The sequence below is a fragment of the Prionailurus bengalensis genome, chromosome A3, assembly GCF_016509475.1.
Source record: "Prionailurus bengalensis isolate Pbe53 chromosome A3, Fcat_Pben_1.1_paternal_pri, whole genome shotgun sequence".
In the NCBI taxonomy this organism is placed as follows: Eukaryota; Metazoa; Chordata; class Mammalia; order Carnivora; family Felidae; genus Prionailurus; species Prionailurus bengalensis.
This window is the reverse complement of record NC_057354.1, coordinates 26,778,395-26,801,670: the sequence shown is the minus strand read 5'-3', so window position 1 is coordinate 26,801,670 and position 23,276 is coordinate 26,778,395. Positions and strand designations below refer to the sequence as shown.

The 23,276-nt window shown below is 51.0% G+C and overlaps 1 protein-coding gene across 1 annotated transcript; it reads left to right on the top strand.

The window, feature by feature from the left end:
* The first annotated feature begins 5,652 nt into the window (after window positions 1–5,652).
* On the top strand, window positions 5,653–22,663 carry CCM2L (CCM2 like scaffold protein). Its single transcript, XM_043602617.1, has 10 exons — window positions 5,653–5,720; window positions 8,530–8,697; window positions 10,246–10,329; window positions 10,429–10,612; window positions 11,401–11,873; window positions 14,718–14,853; window positions 17,115–17,178; window positions 19,721–19,850; window positions 20,431–20,569; window positions 21,501–22,663. Exons 1-10 carry the CDS (start codon window positions 5,691–5,693, stop codon window positions 21,809–21,811), a joined length of 1,719 nt encoding a protein of 572 aa, XP_043458552.1. The 5' UTR covers window positions 5,653–5,690; the 3' UTR covers window positions 21,812–22,663.
* The last annotated feature ends 613 nt before the right edge of the window (window positions 22,664–23,276 follow it).

Sequence of the window (23,276 nt, the reverse complement as noted above, 5' to 3'; positions counted from 1 at the left end):
GAAGGCAGTTGGCTAGGAGAGGAACCCAGAGTACTCTGAGGGATTCTCTCCAAACGCTTCATTCTACAGATAAGGGGAAGAAAGAGATGCGGCTGGGGACAGACTTGCCTGGGGTCCCAGAACGAATCCAAGACAAAATCAGGACCCAGACTGATGTTCCTAACACCACTAGACCAAATATTTGTTGGGCACCTATTATGTGCCAGGCACTCTTCTAGGCACTGTGAACAAGAAAGATAAAAAAAACGAGCATGGTCTCTGCCCTCATAGAGCTTCCGTTCTAGTGAGTATTGCCCCTAAAAGATCTCCCTGCCTCCTCTCTGTGTAGTGGTTCTCTAACTTCAAAGTGCATCAGAATCACCTGGGTAGAGTTGGGGGCAGGTAATTTTAAATGCAGATTTCCATCTCCAGAATGGATAGAGCTTGCCTGGAAGTCTGCATTTTACAGGTTCTCCAGGAGATTCTGATGCAAGGGGTTTGAGAACCTCTCTTTGAGGCCCACTGCTTTAATGTATTCTCATCCTCTTAAAAATCTCATCACAATAGGTCTTTGCTTTAGAACCTCCATGGCTCCCCAGGGCCTTCAGGATAAAGAGTGAACCCTTTGCAAAATGCTGACTTTTCACTACTGGGCCCTGAATAGTCCTTGATCCTTATCTCCAACAGAGCCTCTCCAAACCGTTCATCTTCCTGTTTTTGTGAGCCTCTCCTGGCTCCCACCCAACAGCCTTTCTCGCCTTTCTTTCACGCAGGTGGAGCCTCACTTCCTGGGGACCCCCATCCCAAATGTTCCAGGAATGCAGCCTCTACCTGGCCCCAGGAAGCAAGTCAGAATTGGCCCAAGACAGGGGTTCTTAAAAGGTAGTCCCTAGACCAGCATTACCCGGATATTTGTTAGAAATGCTGATTCTCAGGCCCCACCCAGACCTACCTAATCAGCTACTGTGGGGTTGGTTGGGAGCAGCTTGTTTTTATGTCTTTCAGGTGATTCTGATACTCAAGTTTGAGAACCATTGCTCCAAAATGATTCCCCTGACTGAAGATTGGTGGGGGCAAGGGCATATGACTCAATTCTGTGAGGCAGAGACTTCTATGTGTCCCCCAGTAGCCATGCTCCCTTTTGTCTATAAAGGAACTTTTTTAGTTGGGCTGGTGGCCACCTGGGAGATTACATTTCCCAGTCTCGTTTGCAGTTAGGTGTGGCTAAGGAAACAAGTTCTAGCCAATGGGATGTGAGCAGTAGAATTTCGTATTACTTACAGGTTATCCCCTTAAACGGAGGGGTTGTGCTCTCCTCCGGCTAGGTTTACCTTTCCTATTGGCTGGACCAGAGCCTGTTGAAGGTGAGAAAAAAATCCTAGTATGGGGAGTAACAAGATAGGAAGCCCCTAGGTCCCAGACATCTGGAGCTGCCATGTCTGCCCCGACTGCTTAGGTGATAGAAGAGAGAAACTTCTATTATGTTTAAGCCACTGTTATTTGTGTCTTTGTCACAGTCAAAATATGTCCTGGCTCACACATCTGGCTCCTAGACTCCTCAGGGAAGTCTTTTGAAGAATCTGTGGGACAGGTGTTCCTTCACAATAAAAGAAGGGGAAACCCTTCAGCCTTATCAGGGGTTGATGGCCTCACAGACTGGTGCAGCCACTCTGGAAAACAGAATGGAGTTCCCTCAAAAAGTTAAAAATAGAACTACCCTATGGCCCAGCAATTGCACCACTAGGTATTTACTCAAAGGACACAAAAATACTGATTTGAAGGGGCACATGCACTCCAATGTTTACAGCAACACTATCAGCAATAGCCAAATTATGGAAAGAGCCCAAATGTCCATTGACCGATGAATAGATAAAGAAGATGTGGCATGTATATGTATACACACACACACACACACACACACACACACACACACACACAGTGGAATATTACTCAGCCATCAAAAAGAATGAAATCTTTCTTGCCATTTGCAATGATGTGGATAGAGCTAGACTGTATTATGCTAAGTGGAATAAGCCAGTCATATGATTTCCCTAATATGTGGAATTTAAGAAACAAAATGGATGAACATAGCGGAAGGGAGAGGGGAAGAGAGAGAGAGGGAAGCAAACCATAAGAGACCCTTAACTACAGAAAACAAACTGGGGGTTGATGGAGGGAGGTGTGTGTGGGGTGGGCTAAATGGGTGATGGGAATTAAGGGGGGCACTTGTGATGAGCACTGGCTGTTCTATGTAAGCGATGAATCACTAAATTCTACACCTGAAACCAGCTTTACCATATATGTTAACTAAGTAGAATTGAAATAAAAAATTGAATAAAAAGGGAGGGAGTAGTAGATAGCATCACAAGCAGGACAGTGATGGATGGCATTGTGTCTGTATTATTCCAAAAGCCACTGCACCCATCTGGCCAACGGTATCAGTCTGCTGGGTCTCCGTAACAAAATATCGCAGACTGAGGGGCTCCAACAACAGAACTGTATTTTCTCCCAGATCTGGGGGCCGGAAGCCTGAGATCAAGGTGCTGGCAGGGCTGGTTTCTTCTGAGGCCTCTCTCATTGGCTTTTGGTCGGCTGCCTTCTCGCTCTGTCCTCCTGTGGTCTTTCCTCTGTGTGTGCACCCTTCGTGTCTCTCTGTGTGTCTGAAGTTCCTCTTCTCAGGAGGGCACCAGTCAAATGAGATTAGAGCCCACTTTACAGCCTCATTTTAACTTAATCACCACTTTAAAAGCCTTATTTCCCCAAATAGCCACACTCTGAGGTACTGGGTATTAGGGCTTCAACGTATAATTTTGGCGGGGGTGGGGGGGACATAATTCAGCCCATAACAGCAGCACAGTAGGAAATGTATGGAACTTGATGTCATTTTGGGGTGCTCAATTAACCAGCCCTGAAATCAATTGCCTTTGGGCTTCTCGTCTTGAGAGGTAATACAGTTTCCTTACTGTCAAAGCCATCTTTGATTGGGCAGACTGTTCTTTGGAGCCAAAAGCATCACAACCCAGGCACTGTGTGTTTGCTCAAGCTGTTTCCTCTACCTAGAGTGACCTATCTTCTGTATGTCCTTCAAGGCTCAGCTTGAATGCATTGGAGTTTGGTGAATGGCCCCTGATTCTGCCTTCCCCAAATGCTTGGCTTGTATCAGAGTTTTTGCTTATGTGTCTCTCCAGCCAGATCAGGGTCAGCATATGCACCATATACCTGCTGTCACATCCCCTCCTCCTGTCCCATGGCAGGCATTGATAATCAATCCCCTTTTGGTTCTGAGAGTAGATCTGGTTTTCATAATCTTCTACACAGAGCTCTAGGCAGCCCCTGCCAATCAACCGGAGGTGGCCCCAAAGAGATGAACCCTATTTGCCACAACTGTTAAGTCTTTGAGAACACGGACTTTGTTTCACTCATCTGTTTTGATTCACAAGCTACTTTTATTTTTTTTAATTTTTTTAATGTTTATTTATTTTGGGGAGACAGAGACAGAGCGCAAGCAGGGGAGGGGCAGAGCGAGAGGGAGACACAGAATCTGAAGCAGACTCCGGGCTCCGACCTAGAGCCTGATGCGGGGCTCGAACCCACGAAATGCAGGATCATGACCTGGGCTGAAGTCGGATGCTTAACCTACTGAGCTACCCAGGCGCCCCCACAAGCTAATTTTAATAATCAATGTTACCATTGTATGCTTCTGTTCCCATTTAATCCCTGTAGCAGCCTTATGAGGCAAGCATCATCATTATCTTGCTGCTGACGCTTGAGACTCTGGGGCTCTGAAAGATGACCTGGTCCAGGTCATACCCATTTGAACCTAAGTCCACCTGTCTCCACCTATTTCCGCTGACATTTACTGAGCACATGAATTTACTGTTTGTGGCCCTGGGGTGGCCATGCAGGGAATGCAAAGATAGTTTGCTATTTCTAGCAGCATTCAGAATACTTCTCGTCCTATTTGGTATTCCCAGCAGTTCGGTGATACTTGGAGTTAGTCCAGGAATAACAGAAGTCCTCATTTTACAGATAGGGAAATTGAGGAATTCGGGAGTTGCTCAAGGGGTAAAGTGGGTGTTTGGGTGTCCTGGGTGTCAGGAGCTGTTAGGGATGGGGTTGCACATCCCAGCCTCTTCCTGTTGGGCCTGGCGGGCTGCTGGACATCTCACTTCCTGATGCTGGGACTTGACAGCCGGATATAGGGGAGCGGGAGGGAGGGGCTGTGTGAGCTAGCACTAAGCAGCCTGGACTATTTCTCCTCCCCCGAAAGGGAGGGAAGGCGGAAGGCTAGTGGTTGGAGGCTCCGTGGACCTCACACCCAGAGGCAGTGGGGAGCTCTCTCTCACTCCTGTGGGCACTGATCTGGCACACTCGAGCTCCAAAACAGTCCAATGCATTAGCCCCTGCCCTTCACAATTTCCAGCTGCTCTGTCTCATGCATAGTCAGATGCCTTTCCTGCCACACCTCTGACTGCAGGGCAGGGTATTTGGGATCATTGCTCCCATTGGAAAGATGAGGAAGTGAGACCCAGAGAGGTTACAATACGCAGTCTGCCCTAGATCATACAGCAAACTGGGACCTCTAGAACCCAGGTGTCATGGAGGTGTGTGTGGGTCAGTCAGAACCTCCCCAACTGTCCTGGGTGGGACAGGCTGAGCACACTGGCCCTAGAGGTAAGGAACTAGGATTCAGATCCAGACTTTCCAGAAATCCCAGGTCCTCCTCTTACAAACCCTATGACTTTTTCGGGTCAGCCTCTGCAGTGGAGGCTGACGTATAAATCTGTATAAATAGGTATAACGATACCCCAACGCTGTAAGGAATAAGAGAGATGAAATATGTAAAGTGCTCAGCACAGAACCACAAAAGGAAACTTGCCTCACTAAGATTCTCCCAAGAGACAGAAAAAGAGCCCGGGACACACAGACACATAGATAGGGAGGTAGTTAATATTCACGAAGCACTTCGTATGTGTCAGGAGCTCTTCTGAGTGCATTTAATCCTTACAAGGTCACCGTGAGGTCAGACCGGCATGATGCCCATTTTACAGATGGGGAAACGAGTGGATAAGGGACTTGTCCAAGGTCATCACCCTAGTAATTGGCGAAATCAGGATTCAAACTCCGGCAGCCTGTCCTCAAAGCCCATGAATACTGCCTCCTTAAGAGTAATGATTAATTTTTAATTAAGTATCCTATAGTTTGGGAAGCACTTTCCTACCCACTTTTGCATATGTTCCTCACCACAGAGAGGGAGGCAATTTTATTCCTAATTTATAGAGAGGAGGGGGCAACTGAGGCTGTGAAGGGAACTGACTTGCTTTGCCAAGGTCACACCACAAGGTCAGTGGCAGAAATAGGGTTGGGATTTGGGATTTGCTGACTCCAAATCAGGGGACCCATCCCTAGCCTGACTCAGTTCCCAAGCGCCCCTCAACAGCAAGCCTTCTGGCTTCAGGCTGGAGGCGTTCTCCCCAGGACAGTTGCTCTGGCTGGGTTTCCTTCCACCCTTCAGCTGGAGGGGCCCAATGCTGCATCCTGCACCAGCCTCCATCCCCCCACCCCCCACTCGCTATCAGACGGGAGGGGCAGGAACTCCAGGGCTGGTGGAGTTTCCGACCAGGCAGGAAAAAGAACAAAGGAACTGTGTGGGGGGAGAGGGTGGAGGGGGTTGGCCTGGAGGGTGGCAGGAGTGGAGGGGACGCTTCACCATGGAATATGAAGTCAAGAAAGGAAAAAAGGTAGGTGGGAGGTTGGGAGGGATGCCAGGTAGAGAAATGTCCCTGGAGGGAGTAAAGTGGGGAGCCCGGGTGGGGGTGATGGGCAGCGAGTGGCATAAGTAGAGTCTTCCTTCTCATTTGGAAAGACCGTCCTTCCCACCCTTGGGCAACCAGACATTTGGGCTCAAACTCCCTAACCTGTCTCCCGGCTCTCAATGGCCTCTGCCATCCCTGGAAGGGACACTCAGGCACCTTCCAGGGAAACCCAGCCAGACAGATGACTTTGGGAGAGACTCTCAAACTGCTGCCACAGTTTTCCTGGGGTTTCCTCAGACTGAGGGACAGACAGACACCCAACAGACCCATTCCTCTTCTCCCTACCTCCCAGACAGAAGGACCTCAGCCAGGGCAGCTCTGTGCTATGAGGCTGTCTATCCAGGTTGAGACACCTACCTGCTCCCCTGCTGGGTTCCAGCCTCGTCTGCGCCCTGCCCCCCCAGATCCTCACTCCTCCTTATTGTCAGAAGCTTTCTAGTCTGGTTCCCTGGACACCTCACCTGGTTGTCTTTGCCATTCAGGGAGTCCCTCAGATTCCAGCGCCCACCCCCACCCATCCCTCTTCCCCCAAGAATCCTAGGTCAGGCTATGTGAATCGTGAGGGCTCAGAAGGGAGCCAAGACCTAGGTGCTTGTTCTCTCTCGGCTCATTCCTTCTGCAGATGTGCACTGAGAACTTATTTTGTGCCCCACACTGTGCCTGGTGCTGGTGATGATGGAGCAGTGAGCAAAGTCAGACAAGGTCTCTGCTCCCTCCCTGGAGCTCACAGCGTCTTTGGGGGAGGCACCTTTGAAGAAAAGCAGTTAATACAAAGTTGCATGAGAGACGCCATACATGGTGCTGGGGTACAGAATATTAGGGGACCCAGCCCTAGCCTGGTCAGCTTGAGCTGAGATCTAATGGGCAGAAGGAGAGAGGGTAGGGAAGTGTTTCAGGGGGAGGAACAGCATGTACAAAAGCTCTCAGTGGGAAGGAATGTAGCAAGCAAGATGGCCCTGTAGCTGGAGAGCAGGAGTGAGGGGACAGTAAGATAAGGCTGGAGAGGTGGGCAGGGCTGGACCACTGAGGGCCACAGACCAAACTTTTACCTTTACACTCCACTCTTACACGCATATTCACACACACAGAATAAAGTCCCGGCTCCACAGCTGACATTCAAGCCCTCTGTGACTTGTTCAACAGACCACACGCATCTTCTCCAGGCTCATCATGCTCAGCCAGCCCTGCCAGCCCCCACACGTTCGCACATGTCGTGCCCTCTGCCTGGAATGCCCTTTCCCAGACCGTGTGCTCTCATTTAGCAGAACCTCCATATATCTCATGCAGGCTCCATGATACTGGTTTTAAAATCTGGGCTGGGCACGCATCAGAATCACCTGGAGTGTTGATTAAAACATAAATTATTGGGGGGGGGGCACGCCTGGGTGGCTCAGTTGGCTGAGCAGCCAACTTCAGCTCAGGTCATGATCTCATGATTTGTGTTCAAGCCCCACGTCGGGCTCTGGGCTGACAGCTCAGAGCCTGGAGCCTGCTTCAGATTCTGTGTCTCCCTCTCTCTCTGCCCCTCCCCTGCTCACACTGTCCCTCTTTCTCTGTCTCAAAAATAAATAAACATTAAAAATTTTTTTAAAAAACCCACATAAATTATTGGGTCTTACCCCTAAGCTCTGATCCAATAGGTCTGGGATGGAAAGCGAGAATATGCGTATCTCTTAAGTTCCTTGGTGCCGCTGCTGATGCAGGAACCATACACTAAGAACTGCTCTAGAGTAGTGCTTTCCTGTGAGATTTAGATTCTGTTGGGCTGGGCTGGAGTCCTGGAATTGGCTTCTTTAACCTTGCTGTAGGCCATTTTTATGCAAGTGCCTGCTGGATTCTACTTAAACATACTTATTAACTATTTTTTTAAGTTTATTTTTACTTATTTTGAGAGAGAGAGAGAGAGAGAGAGAGAGAGAGAGAGAGAGAGAGAGAGAATGAGTGGGGAAGGAGCAGAGAGAGAAAGGGAGACAGAAGATCCAAAGCGAGATTCGCACTGACAGCAGGGAGCCCAATGCAGGGCTCGAACTCACGAACCACAAGATCATGACCCAAGTCATGACGCTTAACCAACTGAGCCACTCAGGTGCCCTTACTTATTAACTATTTCTAATTTTTAGGAAAGCACAGAGAATAGCTTAACAAATATCTCTGCATTCACCACTTGGCCACATTGAATCTTTTTTTTAAAGTTTATTTATTGAGAGAGAGGGAGAAAGAGAGAGAATGAGTGGGGGAGGGCCAGAAACAGAGAATCCCAGGCAGACTCTGTGCTGTCAGTGGGGCTCAGTCCCAGGAACTGTGAGATCATGATCTGAGCTGAAATCAAGAGTGAGACGCTTAACCGACTAAGCCACCCAGGCACCCCTCAGCCACACTGAATCTCAATATTTTTCTTACTTGTCCCAGCCTGGACCCACTCCTTACGCCTGGGCCTGGGCCTGGGCCTTAGCAGGGTCTCCGCCCTCATCTGGGTGTTTAGAATGGAGATTTTAGAGCCAGACTATTGGTTCTACTGCTAAGAGCTGGTGATCTTCTTGGCTAGTTCTCCCTCTGAGGCTTAGTTTCTCCATCCATAAAATGGGGATCACAGAGGTACCCCTTCTGCAGAGTCTATGAGAATTAAATCAGGTAATAGGGAAATAGTTAAAATGTTGAATGTGGACGTGCTTGATAAAGTCAGTTGCTGTTATTACTGTTATTTCTCCTGCACACACCCCCCCCCACTGCCCAGGGCTTTGTCTCCCCCATCCGGAGGCTGGTGTTCCCCAAGGCCGCGCGCCGGGCAGCCTTTCGGACCAGCGTGAGTCGCCGGCCCCTGCACTCGATGCCCCTTTATCCCCCTGACTACCTCATCGACCCCCAGATTCTGCTGTGTGACTATCTGGAGAAAGAGGTCAAGGTACGTGTGGGATGAGGAGAAGGGTGGGCAGAATCTTGGGGCAAGGGGTAAAGGAGGGGTAAGGTTTTCCTCAACTCTCTTAAGGGTCCCTGGCAGGGTCTGAAAATTGAGCTGACAGACAGATTAACAGGAGAAAAGCGTACACATTTTATTAAATGTTTACATGTCCATGAGAGCCTTCGCGAGAGAGTGAAGGCCCAAAGAAGTGACCAGAGCACGAAGCTTTTGTATCTTTTTTACAATCAGTTAATTTGTGAAGAACTGACAAGGCAGAGGGGTGGGGGCTAGGGGTAGTAAGCGGTGAAGAAAGAACAAGGTTTGTTTATACAGCCTTCTCAGCCCTAAATTCCTTCATGAGAAGGATGTCTGGCTCCCTTCCGGTACAGGGAGGGTACCTTTCATGTGGGAGATTCATCTTCTGCTTTCAGGGAAGAAAGGTAGGGGTGGGGGCAGGTCAGAGGGACCTTCCTGCTTCTACCATTTTCTTCAACTTCTTCAAGCTTAGGATATTCTGTAAGCCGAGGTGCCATATTTTGGGGTAGCATGTTCTGGATCCCGTCAGGAGAGACTGCACCTCTCCCCCACACCAAGCCCTGACCAGCCCAGTCTCACACAGGGGAGGCTCAAAGGAAAGAGACCTGGGTTCAAGTTAGCCGAGCTCCTGCCTTATGCTGCAGCCCTTCAGCAAATGATGTCCATCTGCTCAGCTTCAGTGTTGTCATCCCAGCACGAGCCTCAAAACCTACCCACAAGGGAGAGCAGATGGCAAAAGCCATACCTTCCTGTGAGATTTTACTGCAATAACGTTGTCGGTACTCAGTCTCCAGGGTAAAGGAACCCAGCTCAGCAAGCCACAGAGGACTTAGATCACTCAAGGTCTTTCTTCTATTTCAAGAGCACCATGAAGGAGCAGTGGAGAATCCTCATTGCCCAGGGAAGATTGCTATGGGGGTAGGAGTGTCAGGTTTGACAGGCTGCCCATTTAAATGTGAGTTTCAGATAAGCAATAACTACTTGTGTCGTATTAATATGTCCCAAATATTGCATGGGACTAAAAATACTTTAAAATTTTTTTGAAGTATTCACTGTTTGTGTGAAATTCAAATTTAACTGGCATCTTGTATTTTACCTGGCAACGATATATGGAGGGTAAAGCTAACAGGTGCACATAAGAACTGGGCGCTGAAATTTCATAGAGAATAAAAGAAGAAGAAAAAAGTTTGATTGGTGGAATTCACCTAGAAGAACAAAACTATTACTCCATTATTTTAATGGAAAAAGTTAATTCTTACATTGAGTAACTTAAAGTTTGTGATAACATTAAGTTATAACTAAGAATGGATGGAGAATTATTGATTGATTGGGGACATCATTTTTTGGGTCTGGCTTCTGTGACCACCTTAAGAGTTATTATCAGGTTATTAATTAATTCAGATATGTATACCTCAGTCTATCTACATTGCCTCAGTGAGGAGGTCTGGGTCCTCCAAGGCTTCAAAGTGACTTCTCTCTGCCCTTCTCCCACCCACTCCCTCATTTTGTATCCAGTTCCTGGGCCACCTCACCTGGGTCACCTCCTCACTGAACCCCTCCAGCCGGGACGAGCTCCTGCAGCTGCTGGACACCGCCAGGGTGAGGCCCTGGAGAGGGGGGGGAGGACAGGGTCTTGTCCCCTTCGCCCTCTCCCACCCGAGTTCCTCCGGGACCCAGGAGATCCGACCCACCCCGCAGCAGTTGAAGGAGCTGCCGCTGAAGACCACGGCGGAGCAGGACAGCATCCTGAGCCTGTCGGCCCGCTGCCTGCTGCTCACCTGGCGCGACAACGAAGAGCTAATCCTGCGTATCCCCACGCACGAGATCGCCGCCGCTTCCTACCTGCAGGACGACGCGCTGCACCTGCTGGTGCTTAAGACCGGTACAGCTGGCGGGGCCTGGCCAGGGGCAGGGCTGGGAGGTGAACAGGGTGAGAAAAGACCCAGCGTCTAGTCTTGGGAAAGGCGGGGGCGGGCAGGTGGGGGTGTTAAGGATGGATGGTGTGTGATGGAAAAGGCCTGAGCACGCTACTCTGAGACGAAGGGCAGGCCATGGCTATAAGCAAGAAGTCGCGGCCCAAGGTTGAGGTTGAAGGGTGGATCGCCACCAGCCTGAGGCCAGGTGCCGGGGCCTGGGAAGGTTGGAGGAGCCCAAATTCTGAGACCTGAAGTTAAAGCGCTTGGTGAAACAGAGCGAGATCGCTGCGCTCGGAGAGAGCTCGGGCTAGCAGCCGGGTCTGATCCAGGGGCGTGGCCATACGCCAGAGAGGCGGAGCTCGCGGCTGGGGCTTCGGCGGGACAGGTCAAACCGCGCCAGGCTAGGGGCGTGGCCTGGGGCCAGAGGCGGGGTTGAGGGGAAACCGGAATCAAAGAAGAGGTCTCTGAAACTAGAGACTGGGGCCGAGGTAGGGCCAACCGAGGGAGGAGACTGCCTGGCCACCGCCCTCAGACCAGACGCCAAGCGAGGTGTGGCGGGTGGAAAAGGCCTGCGGGACAAGACCAGGGTGGAGCCGAGGCCGGGGGGGTGGGCCCGAAAGTAAGGGCACGGAGCGGGGCGGGTTTGGCCTCCAGACTTAGAAGGCAGAGGTGGGGCCACGCGCCGCTCGTCCCCAGCTGGCCTCCTGGGGGGCTCTTAGCCCGGGTCTCCTGACCGCCATCCCGCCACTCCTAGGTCTGGGCGTGGACCCGGTGCCAGCCGGCGTCGACGCCAGCCCCGGCGGCGCGGGGCGCGACCCAGGCCCGCCGGGCGCGGCGCCAGAGAAGCGGCGGGTGGGCACCACGGAGCGGCGCCACACCATCTGCAGCCTGGACTGGCGGATGGCGTGGGGCGGGGGCGCGGGCGCAGAGGCCCGGGCCGGGGGCGGCGGCGGCGGCGGCGGCGGCGGCAGCCTGGAGCGCCAGCGCGCCGGGGCGCGGGCGTCGGGCAGCTGGGAGCGGCGGCAGACGTTCAGCGGCAGCTGGGAGCGGCGGCACGGCGGCGGCGGCGGCGCGGGCAAGCCGGGCGGCAGCTGGGAGCGGAGGCAGGCGGGCGGCGGCGGCGGCGGCAGCTGGGAGCGGCGCCACCCGGGCTCCAACCCACTCGACCCGCAGGACCCCAGCCCCGACGCCTACTGCAACCTTGTCATCCTGGCTGTGGCCAACAGGGTGAGCCCGAGGGCACCCGGAGCCCCAGCGGCGTGCTCCCCGGGCACGTCCGGCGATGGAGGGCGCAGGTCTCCGTCCCACCCCGCCCTGTTCCTGGGGTCTACCCTGGCCTCTGTCCTTTCCCTTCCTGCGGCCCTGCCTAGGACTTCAGGTACTACCTGTGTGCCCACGACGCCAAAGGGCTTCTAATCTCCAGCCTGGACACCTCCAGGACTGTTGCCCCTTGCTGTCCCAGTGAGATGAAAACCCAGAATAGCCAAAACAGACCCCCTCCTCCAGCCTTGCTCCTTCTCCCACGTCGTCAATGTCAGCACTACCACAGTAACAATCATGAGGACACTAATCACCAGCATGAATGGAATGCCAACCCATGCCAGACAAGGAACCAGCATGCACACATTTCATTCTTTGACTAACCCCTAGAGGCAAATATTACAACCATCCCCATTCTGTAGAGAAGGAAACTGAGACCCAGAGGCTAAGTAATTTGTGCAACATCACACAGGAAGCAGGTGGTGGTTTCAACACTGGGATCCAGGAAGTTCAGAGCCTATACTCTTGTTAACTATGGCAGTCACCCAAGGCAGAAGCCTTCCATTCTTGCCTTCCCTCCCCTTCCCCCTTGCTTCATATTCATCCTTGCTTTTATTCATTTTGACCATCTTTACTGAGCAGCAACTTTGTCGTAGGCATTGGGCTAGGTGCTATGGATACAAAGATGAACAAGACATATTTGGTGGTTTCCCTTAAGGAGCTCACAATCTAGCAGACACCTTCAAGCCCTAGGCTGTCTAAACTTTTCCTCTGACCATGGCCCCAGCCCTCCCCCCTGCCCCAGCCCCAGCTCCCTTATATATATCTTAGTGAACAAAACAGTCTCGTGGATTTAAAACACCGAGAACTCCCCAAATTTTATCTTTCACCAAATCTCCAGGCATGTTTCTCCAATCAGCCTCTCCATTCGGTGGGCTGATGGCCATCACGAACTTAACACATCCAAAGCTAAGCACCCAATCTTCTCCCCCAAACCTGCTCCTCTCTTGGTCTCCTTGTTTTGATTAATGGCAGCTCTGTCCTTCCATTGTTCAGACCAAAACCTTGCAGTGATCCGTGGCTGCTCTCGTTCTCACACAGCCCATATCCATTCTGTCAACTCTATTGGCCCTATTTTTAAAATCTATCCCAAACCTATATACGTTTCCCCACCCTCCGCTGCCCCTGCCCAGGTGCATGGCCCATCTTCTGTCATCCAGATCACAGATTTGCCTCTCGCTTACAATCTGTACCCCCCACAGTCAGAGCAGTCCTGTTAACACATAAGTCACATCTTACCACTGCTCAAAATCTTCCTGAGGCTCCCCACTTCCCTCCAAGGAAAAGTTATTGTCCTTACAACTGCTTGTAAGACCACCCACGTTATAGTGGTGGCTGAAGTCCATTTCTTCTCTGGCCTCATCGCTTTCTGTGTCCCTCTTTATACACTCTACTCCAGCTGGACTGGTCTCCTTAGAGAGTACAAGAGACCTGTGCATTCTGGATGGTTCACCGTGATATTGCTATCACCTGGCACCCAATAAGTATTGAACGAATGGGTGAAATAATGTATATTATAGTATTATACCTTATGATGCAGACCGAAAAGAAAACAAGCAGATTGCAGTGGTAATGAAGGAGGAGATCCAGTTTCCATAGAGAGAGTTTGCTCCTTTTAACCTGAAAGGTGAAGGGGAGCAAAAAGCAAGGCGAAAAGCCAGGAAAATGAATTCCAAGCAGAGGGAACAGTGTACCCTGTTTATCGCACTGGATGGTGAGGGCTTTAGGATACAGACCTCATCTGAGACTCCAGAGCCTGGCCCAGTGCCTGAAACAGGACTAAATGAGAATTTGCAAAATGAGTAAATAAACCAAGAGTTGCATTCCAGGAGTATCTGATTCCCTGGCCTCCTATCCAAGGCCTTGTGGTCCCAAGGAGGGTACAGGAGTTAGAGTCAAAAAATCTGAGTGCCAGTAGTAACCAACGCTGTGAACTTGCTATATTAGCCTGGGCAAGTTACCTAACCATTCTAAGCCTCGGTGCCTTTAACTATAAAATAAGAATACTCTCTTCCCTGCCTATTTCTATTATAAGGATCAATCCTGCCTATCGTGGCTTACATTTTAATGTATACCCTGGGCTTTTTTAGAGGCAAAAATATGAAATAGTATCATGAAGATGGTCTCATCAGTTATTGTCTTTCTGTGTCTCTTGCTTAGACATAAAGAATTAAATTAGGCAAATTCCCTTCAAATTTGCAGTCTCAAAAAAGTTTCACCCAAGAATTGAAATTCCTGCCTTCTATCAGGAGACTGAGGTTTGTGTATTCATCCTACTTCCATTTTTGCCCTGGATGCCGGGAAGCTCATATCTAAATATGGCATCCAGTAGCAGTAACTATGTTGAGTCTAAAATTTTCACACATGTGATTCTTCCTCTTCCTAGTATGTAACAGGAGACCTGGGTTCTAGTGCTGGCTAATCACTTTACCTCTCTGAGCCCCAACTTCCTACTGACAAATTTAAACTAGGGCTTATTTTAGATAGGCTTCAGGAGGTCCTATGAATCCCCCAGAAGTTTGGGGTGCGTTTTTCAGAGCAGAAGACTTAGGGTTGCTGCTGGACTCTATATAGGAGTCTAAGACCCAGAGGGTGGCCATGTAACTTTGATAGGAAATGCTCTGCAAGTCGATTTAAAGGTGCCCATAGATGCACGTGTGGCCCTGTGAACCTCTTCACACTGTTTGAGGAAACAGAGGTGTCCTGGGCACTGGAGAGGCCCTGAGTGCTCTGTCCTCCTCCCTGGGCCAGGATGCTGCCGAGGAATCCTGTGCCCTCATCTGTCAGGTCTTCCAGATCATCTACGGAGACCAGAGTATCGAGTGCGTGGACCGGGCCGGCTACCACTACACGTCAACGCCTGAGCGGCCGTGGCTGTGCAGTCGCAGTGAGTACTGGAACTCCTGGCCACCCCTCCTGTGAAACACCCCAAAAGGCCGGCGAGGACTCCGGGACTCAGGGCCAATGAAAGCCTGTAGGGGCCCTGATCTCTACCGCAATTATAGTGTACTCCCCCCTTATGTAGTTAAAATGAAATGTCAGTTTTCACGGTGACCTCAACCTTAGCTTCTGCACAACGTTCTGGTTGCCAGATTTGGAATGAGCCCCTCAGAGCTGAACTTTTCTCTCTCCCTTCTGTTTCTGATGTCCCTTCTTTGCAGAAATGCAAGCACACGCATTGTCTGTTTACTGAGCTGTCTAGCCCTGCTAGGATTCTAGGTCAAAACCAAGATTTCCAGGCCCACCCTTGAACGCAATCAAAGGCTAGAATGAGAATGAGACTAGGAGAGGCATTTATTGAGCACCAACTATGTGCCAACCACAGTACCACTGTGACTCATAGCAGCCTTGTCGGTCCTATTTGCCACTGTATCCCATGGGCCAAGCAGAGGTCCAGGGACATCATAGGTGCTCCTAGATAAAAGACTTCTTTGAGACCTTATGATTCTAATTTTACAGATGAGGACATTAAGGCTCAGAGTAGTCAATGCATTGCTCAAGGTCACACAGCTGGTAAGTGGCAGAGTCAGGATTCAAACCCAGGTGTCTGATTTCTTTTTATTTTTTAAAAAAATTTTAATGTTTGCTTATTTTTTGAGAGAGAAAGAGAACGTGTGCAAGCAAGGGAGGAGCACAGAGAGAGCGAGACACAGGCTGCAGGGTCTGAGCTGTCAGCACAGGGGCTGACACGGGGCTTGAACCCACAAACTGCGAGATCATGACCTGAGGTGAAGTCGGACACTTAACCAACTGAGCCACCCAGGCACCCTGGTGTGTCTGATTTCTAAAGCTCCTATCTGCAACAGCCTTGCTCCCATGCTGCCTTCAAGGCTGCTAAGTGAATTTCCTCAGCCGCAGCCCCCTCAACGTGGTCCCTGTCTGCAAAGCTCCAGGAACAGAGCGACAGCTCATTACTTCTGCAGGCACCCCCATCTGTAGGAACTGAGGTTATTAGGAAGTTGGGATAGTTCATCAACTCTCACAGGATGAGATAAACAAATGAGCAAATGATGGATAAATAAATGAGTCAACAAACATTCCAACAAATTCATTTTTTTTTTCTTTAAAGATTTAATTTTTTAAAAGTAATCTCTAGGGGCGCCTGGGTGGCTCAGTCGGTTAAGCGGCCAACTTCGGCTCAGGTCATGATCTCGCGGTCCGTGAGTTCGAGCCCCGCGTCAGGCTCTGTGCTGACAGCTCAGAGCCTGGAGCCTGTTTCAGATTCTGTGTCTCCCTCTCTCTGACCCTCCCCCGTTCATGCTCTGTCTCTCTCTGTCTCAAAAATAAATAAACGTTAAAAAAAATTTTTTTTAAGTAATCTCTATACTTGGGGGCTCGAACTTGTAACCCTGAGGCCAAGAGTCACATGCTCTACTGACTGAGCCAGCCAGGCACCCCCAACAAATTCAACAAGTATTTATTGAGCACCTGCTATCACCAGGACATACTGGTGAGCAAAACCAGGTGTGGCCCTGCCCTCACAGCCTTGCATTGCTAGGTAGGCCGACAGTAAATAGGTACACAAAATGTAACCACGTGCTGTACTCTGCAGACATAGACTGAGGAACCAGCCTCACCTGGGAAATCAGGGCGGTGTCCTGAGGAAGTGACACTGAGGTGAGCCAAGATCAGAAGGGTAAGGCTAGTGGAGTCAGAGAAGTAACAGGACTAGGTATAGAGCAAGTTCTCTGTGAACAGTGCTGCTATTCTCTGGAGATCTTGGGTTCCTTTCCCTCAAAGTTCTTTTTTGTTCTCGCCTCAGACATGTACAGTTTTCAAAACATCCCCTCACCTGTTCCCTCACCTGCTGTTCTCAAGACCACTCCCCCCCCCCCCCCCCCGCAAGGCAGGCAGGCAGGTGGTATTGTCCCAACCTTGGGGAAGTTGAGGGCAGGGAGAGAGGAGGTGAGTTGCCCAAGGTTGGCTGTGAGTTGGTGATGGGGGCAGGTTTCATGGTCAAAATCTTCCAGCAGCTGCCCAATTTCACTCAAGAGTAAAAGCTAACACCCTTACAGTTGCTTACAAGGCCATCCGTGCTCCAACCACCATCCCAACCATAGGGTGGGACTGGGGTTGGGGGCTCAGGGAGCTGGGGACGTTGGTCCTTTCTCTGCTGCCTCTAACAGCCCCTCTGTCTGCTGACCCCAGGTGAGAGCTGCCGCACAGACGGGACATACGCCTATGACGCCGACTTCAGCTGCTGCAGCTCCTTGTGGGTACCGCCCCACCCCCACCTTGCACAAATAGGGTCTCTCTTCTAGGCATTCTTGAGCTCCCTGTGGGCAATAGAGGGTGGGTGAAAAGGACCCCACCTCGATTTGTCCTGACGCCCTGAGCCCTGAGGAGGGTAGGCGAACTGACCTCTCCGGGCTCTAGTGAGCTCATAGGATCCAGACCCAGACCCTAAGAGGCCTGGAGGACAACCGGAACCCTGAGTGGTTTCCATGTAGGCCTGTAGTTCTCTGCCAGTCATCCAGACACAGTGGCCTGCCTAGTCCCAAATCACAGCTAATGCCAAAAACTAATTTTGGTTTAATTCCATGTAATAGAAAACCCTAAAAAGGATTTAAGTTTTAAATAAGATCGAGCTTCCCCCTCCCCCCCCCTCACCTCTTACGTAAAACAGATCAGGAGTTTATGGCCCTTATGGTCATCGAGGGTCCAGGTCCTCGGCACCTGGTTCCGTACTCAGAGTTACCTCATGGACCAAGATGATGGTCAGAGCTCCAGTTATCACAATGGCAATGCCAGGGATGCTCGGATCCCGGCCTGATGACTTCTGCATATGTCTTAGTGGCCAGGACTTGGTCACATGGTCACAGCTAGCCGCCTCAAGGCTGGAAAATGTAGGAGGTAAAACAAAACAAACAAAACAAAACTCAGTTGGCCATATTGTCCAGGGTTCTGTTTGGTATGACTAACCACGCTAGCACTGAGGGGTTTCCCAGGACTTGGGATTTTCTATACTAAAACCAGGAAAGTCCCAGGCAAACTGGAACAAGTTGGTCAAAGTTAGTTCTCTTACTAAGGCCTCTGGCTTGACAGGTATCAGGCTCTGCCACTAATATATGCCCTACTTTTATTTTTTTTTCCCTCTTCTGTGTCAATATTTGTGGCTTCCTTATACTGTGTGCCCTTGGGCTAGTCCTTAACCTGATATCTGCTGCCAGATCTGGATCTGCTAGAGTCATGATAATGACTAACATTTGTGCTTGCTGTGTGCCTAGTGCTGTTCTATAAAGCACTTCATTTTTTTTTTTAAAGTAAACTCTACTCCCAATGTGGGGCTTGAACTCATGACCCCAAGATCAAGAGTCACGTGCTCTGCCAACTGAGCCAGCCAAGAAAATCTACATAGCAACATTACAGTGGCTGCTGTTTATTTATTGCTTCTAGTCTATGACTCTGAGCGCTGTACGAATAGACTCCTCTAATTCTGATGACGTCAATGTTTGTCATCCCATTTTACACATGGAGAAACTGAGGAATGGAGAAGCTAAGCAGGCTTGCCCAAGGTCAAGCTGTAGGCTTCAGATTTGAACCCAAGCAGCCTAGCTCTAGGTCCACACCCCCTAACCACGATGCTACACTGCTTTTCTGTAGCTAATCATAGAAGATGGTTCTGGAACAATTTAGAAACCAGAAGGCAGGTTAACTTTTTTTTTACTTTTTTTTTTTAATAAAATGTTTCATTTATTTTTGAGAGAGAGACAGAGCATGCGCAGGGGAGGGGCAGAGAGGGAGGGAGACACAGAATCTGAAACAGGCTCTGAGCTGTCAGCACAGAGCCCGACACAGGGCTCAAACTCATGAACCATGAGATCTTGGGCAGGTTCATTTTTTTATTAAGCAAGAATTATTGAGTACCTTTCATGTACCAGGCACTGTGCTGTGTGCTAGGGTTACAGTGGGGAACCATACAAGGATGAGACCCGTGACTGGCATGCAGTAGGTACTCAACAAATAAGAAACCAAGGTTCCTGCTCCTGCATGGTTTATCATGCAAGCACACTTGCAGTGTCTAGCACAGGAGACGATAAAGTCATTATTTAACAGAAATAAGCATTAACGATAACTAAAGAGAACGAGCACTTCAGAGCACTGAGAGAGACCCATGGGGAGCCTACCTCTTTGGGGGTCAGGAGGGCCTCTCAGAGCTCATGAAACTTGAACCGAGGCCCAGAGGAGGAGAGGGGAAGAGCATTCCGGGCAGCGGGGCAGAAAGTGCAAGGGCTCTGAAGCAGGAGGACAAAGCTTGGTGCATTTGAGGAGCAGCCAGGAGGCCACCGTGGATGTCGGTGGGGAGGATCTGGGAAGGCCTTGCGTGTCATGGGTAGACTTATGAGTTTGTGACCACCTTTGACAGAGGATCAACCCAGTCATGGGGAGGGGAAGGTCAGAGAAAACTTTCCCGAGAAGGTGACATTTAAGCTCCAATGATGAGTAAGCGTTAGTTGGACAAAAGATAGGGTAGAGAGGCATTCCAGGCAGAGGGAACGGCATGTGCAAAGGCCCAGAGGTAAAGAGGTACTTGAAGTATTAGAGAAGATGGCAGAGAGGCCTGAGCACACAGAGCAAGGGTGAGATGAGGCTTCAGAGGCAGCCAAGGGCCAGATAAGTGGGGCTTTGGAGGCCAAAATGGGATCTAGGATGAAGCCCAGAGCATCAGTAGCTGTGCCCTCCCTCCCCCACCTGCTGTAGGGAGAGGAGCTAGAGGAAGGTGAGTGAGAGCCCCATTCTGCCTGTCTCTGCAGCAATGGCTCCCAGGATACATTTGAAGCGTGTTACAGTGGCACGTCCACACCCTCTTTCCACGGCTCCCACTGCAGCGGCAGCGACCACAGCGGCCTGGGCCTTGAGCAGTTGCAGGATTACATGGTCACGGTGAGCAGGGGCTGGCAATGTGAACAGCACAAGCAAAGGTCTGGAGGCTGGACAAAACACAGAGAGTATTTCAGGAATCCTGAATAATCCTGGACATAACTGAAGTAGACCTTGGAAGATCGGGGGCGGGGTGGTGGCAGGGGATATGAGGTTAGGAAAGTAAACTGGGCAGCTTATGAAAGCCTTCACTAATGTCAGCTAGCATTCATTGTGTGTCGTCTGTAGAGCAGGCACTGTTCTAAGCACATTTTATGCATTTATTTTAATCCTTTCAACAGCCAAAGAGGGAGGTGCCATCATTATCTTTACTATATATAAGAAAAGCAAGGGTCAAGGAGGTTGCCCCCTACCCAAGATCACAGAGCTGATCAACCAAGGGGCCAGGATTTGAACTCAGGCACATCTCGTGCTTAGATTCAGCCCAGTGTCTGCATGCCCCCCCCCCCCCCCCGAGTAGGCCATGGGAAAGGTTTTGGGGGAGATGTTGGCCAAATACACCCTTACAGAGGGTTTGGGTCTTTTAGGCAAAGGCTGGGTGGGGATTGCTCCCTGGGACTGACCTTGGATGTTGTCCCCACAGCTGCGGAGTAAATTAGGGCCCCCCGAGATCCAGAAGTTTGCAATGCTGCTGCGGGAGTACCGGCTGGGGCTGCCCATCCAGGACTACTGCTCAGGCTTGCTGAAGCTCTATGGGGACCGGCGCAAGTTCCTCCTCCTTGGTGAGCCCCCTGCCACACCCCCCGAGATCAGGCAAGGACCCTACTCCCAACTGGTCCACGACACTCCCGATTAGGCATCAGGCTAGAAGCGTTTTCTCCTAGTCCTCAGCCTCCGATAAAGCCAAGATCATGAAATCCATGGCACATTTAAGGAGACAGGCGCAGGGCAGGGAGGGACTTGCTTGCAGTCACAGCCCATCAGGAGAGAGCACTGGTATATCCATTCACCTTCATAGCAAAGCTGGGGTGGTGGGGGGAATATTCTCCCCATTTACCCCATGTGGCAGCTGACGCTCAGAGAGGCTGAGGCACTTGTCCAAGATCACACAGCTGGTAAGGAGGGCTGATCATAATAACAGGGATAATATTAATAAGCTAACAGGTAATATCTTTGTCAAGCATCATCTCACTGAATGCTTCAGTTTGGGAAGGTAGAAACTCTCATTTGCCCCCATTTGGCAGATGAGCAAAATGAGGCCCAGAGGAGCAAAGTAAAGTGCTGAAGTCACATAGCTTGCGAGTGGAGATGGAAGCAAAACAAGCTGACTTGTATGAAGCACGCAGTGTGCTGGCGCCTCCTCACATCCCCCCCGCCCCCCCCCCCCCGGGAGAAGAGGTGCAATCATCTCAGTTCCACAGGGAGGAAAGTAAGGCCCAGAGCAGCTGTTTAATGAGGGTCACACAACTAATAAATGGGAAAGTAGCAGTTGCAATAATGACAACAACGATAAGCTAATGTGTAGTGAGCATTTACTATGTGCTGAGCATTAGGTCATTGTTCTCTGGCTCAGAGTCAAGGAACTTGTGCAGGACCACACAGCCAGAGAGCGGGCGGGCTGGGGATTTGAACTCGGTTCTCCGGAGAAGGTGATTCCACGATGGGAGGGGAAGGGCTGAACCCTGAGGTGTCCCTCTGCCCCTGGCCCCGCAGGGATGCGGCCCTTCATCCCGGACCAGGACATTGGCTACTTCGAGGGCTTCCTGGAGGGCGTGGGCATCCGCGAGGGGGGCATCCTCACCGACAGCTTCGGCCGCATCAAGCGCAGCATGAGCTCCACGTCGGCGTCGGCCGTGCGCAGCTACGACGGGGCGGCCCAGCGGCCCGAGGCGCAGGCCTTCCACCGGCTGCTGGCCGACATCACGCATGACATCGAGGCGCTGGCACCGGACGATGAGAGCACCGACGAGGAGGCCAGGGACTCCCCGAGTGGGGGCGACACGGTTGAGGACAACTACCTGTAGCCGCCACCCACGCAGAAGGCGGGGAAGCATCCTCAATCCCACCTGTGTCTCACTCGCTCCTGCCTGTGGGACCCCAGCCCCAGGGCCCCGCTCCCGGGGTGTCCAACCTCGCCCTTGGCGCTCCAGTCCCTGCAATACCGAGAATGTCCTGCAGGGGGCGGGACCCCAAAATCGCAGGCAGTTGCCGGAGGCTCAGCCAGCCCCTCTGCCAGACCTGGGTGGGCAACATTCTACTGTGTCACTAGCCCCAGGTGCCAGGGACAGCCCCTCTCTCCCGCCACTCCTGCAGCTTTCTGGAGGCCAAAGGACAGATGAGGAGTGGGCTCCACCTGCTGACAGACTGAGAAAAGACTTCCCAGAGCCCAGAGACCTCTTGTTCTTCCCATTTTACAGTTTGAGAAACTGAGGTTCAAAAAAAGGTGAAGGAACTTGAGGAAACCTCCTATTTCTTCTGAGATATTACCTCAAAGTACACATACAATAGCGTAGAGGGCCTTTTTAAGACTCTAAATGGCAGGGTCGCCCCTCCCCTGATGGCAGGAATTGGATCACCAGTGTGGCATATCTCCACTGACAGTTGGGTCAGAGGTAGGTGATGGGGGTCCCAGTCTTGGCCCTAAGACTCTGAACAAGTTGCTTGTTCCGATCTTGGATTGGGAGCCAGACAGACCTAGGTCTCCTGTCTGGTTCGTGTTCTCACCTCTTGGTGACTTCCATTCCCTAATCTGTCCCATGAGGTCGGCCCCATCCACCTCACAGGGTTGGTTGTGGGGATTAACAAAAGCACAAGGCCTTAGTGCTGGGTCTAGCCCATAGTAGGCACTCAATAAATGTTCCCTTCCGCTTCTAACACTTTCGGACTTGGTGTACCTGTCTTGGCTGGGCGCAGTACGATGGAAACTGAGGTGGGGGGCAGATGTAAGAAGATCTTTGGGGAAGTTTGTGAAGAGGAACTAGGACTTGCCCTTCATGGCCCTATTACACCCTGGCTCTGTGCTCAAGCCCCAAATGAAAAGTACCTGAGACTCCACAGGCTATCATCACAGGGGTCCGGGGTGGTTCAAGAAACCTGACAGCCAGGTTGGAGAGGTTAGAGAAGTCGGCATGAGGACAGCTTCAACACAGCCTGAGTAAAGGCTTGGAAGCTAGAAGGAGTGACCCCTGAGAGGGGGCCAGAGACTCACGCAGAAGTGCCGAAACTTATTTGTAAAGCTTTAGAGCCTTCCATGGCCAGACACATGGTCCTTACCGTGAGGTAGGTACAATTATCACCAATTAACAAAATTTTTTTAAATATTTATTTATTTTTGAGAGACAGAGAGAGACAGAACATAAGCAGGGGAGGGGCAGAGAGAGAGAGAGAGAGAGAGAGAGAGAATCAGAAGCAGGCTCCAGGCTTTGAGCTGTCAGCACAGAGCCCAATACGGGGCTCGAACTCACAGACCGTGAGATCATGACCTGAGCC

Coding starts and splice junctions, on each gene's coding strand:
- CCM2L (XM_043602617.1), top strand. CDS start 5,691: ATGGAATATGAAGTCAAGAAAGGAAAAAAG. Junction 8,698..10,245: donor ATCTGGAGAAAGAGGTCAAG/GTACGTGTGGGA, acceptor TTTTGTATCCAG/TTCCTGGGCCACCTCACCTG. Junction 11,874..14,717: donor TCCTGGCTGTGGCCAACAGG/GTGAGCCCGAGG, acceptor TCCCTGGGCCAG/GATGCTGCCGAGGAATCCTG.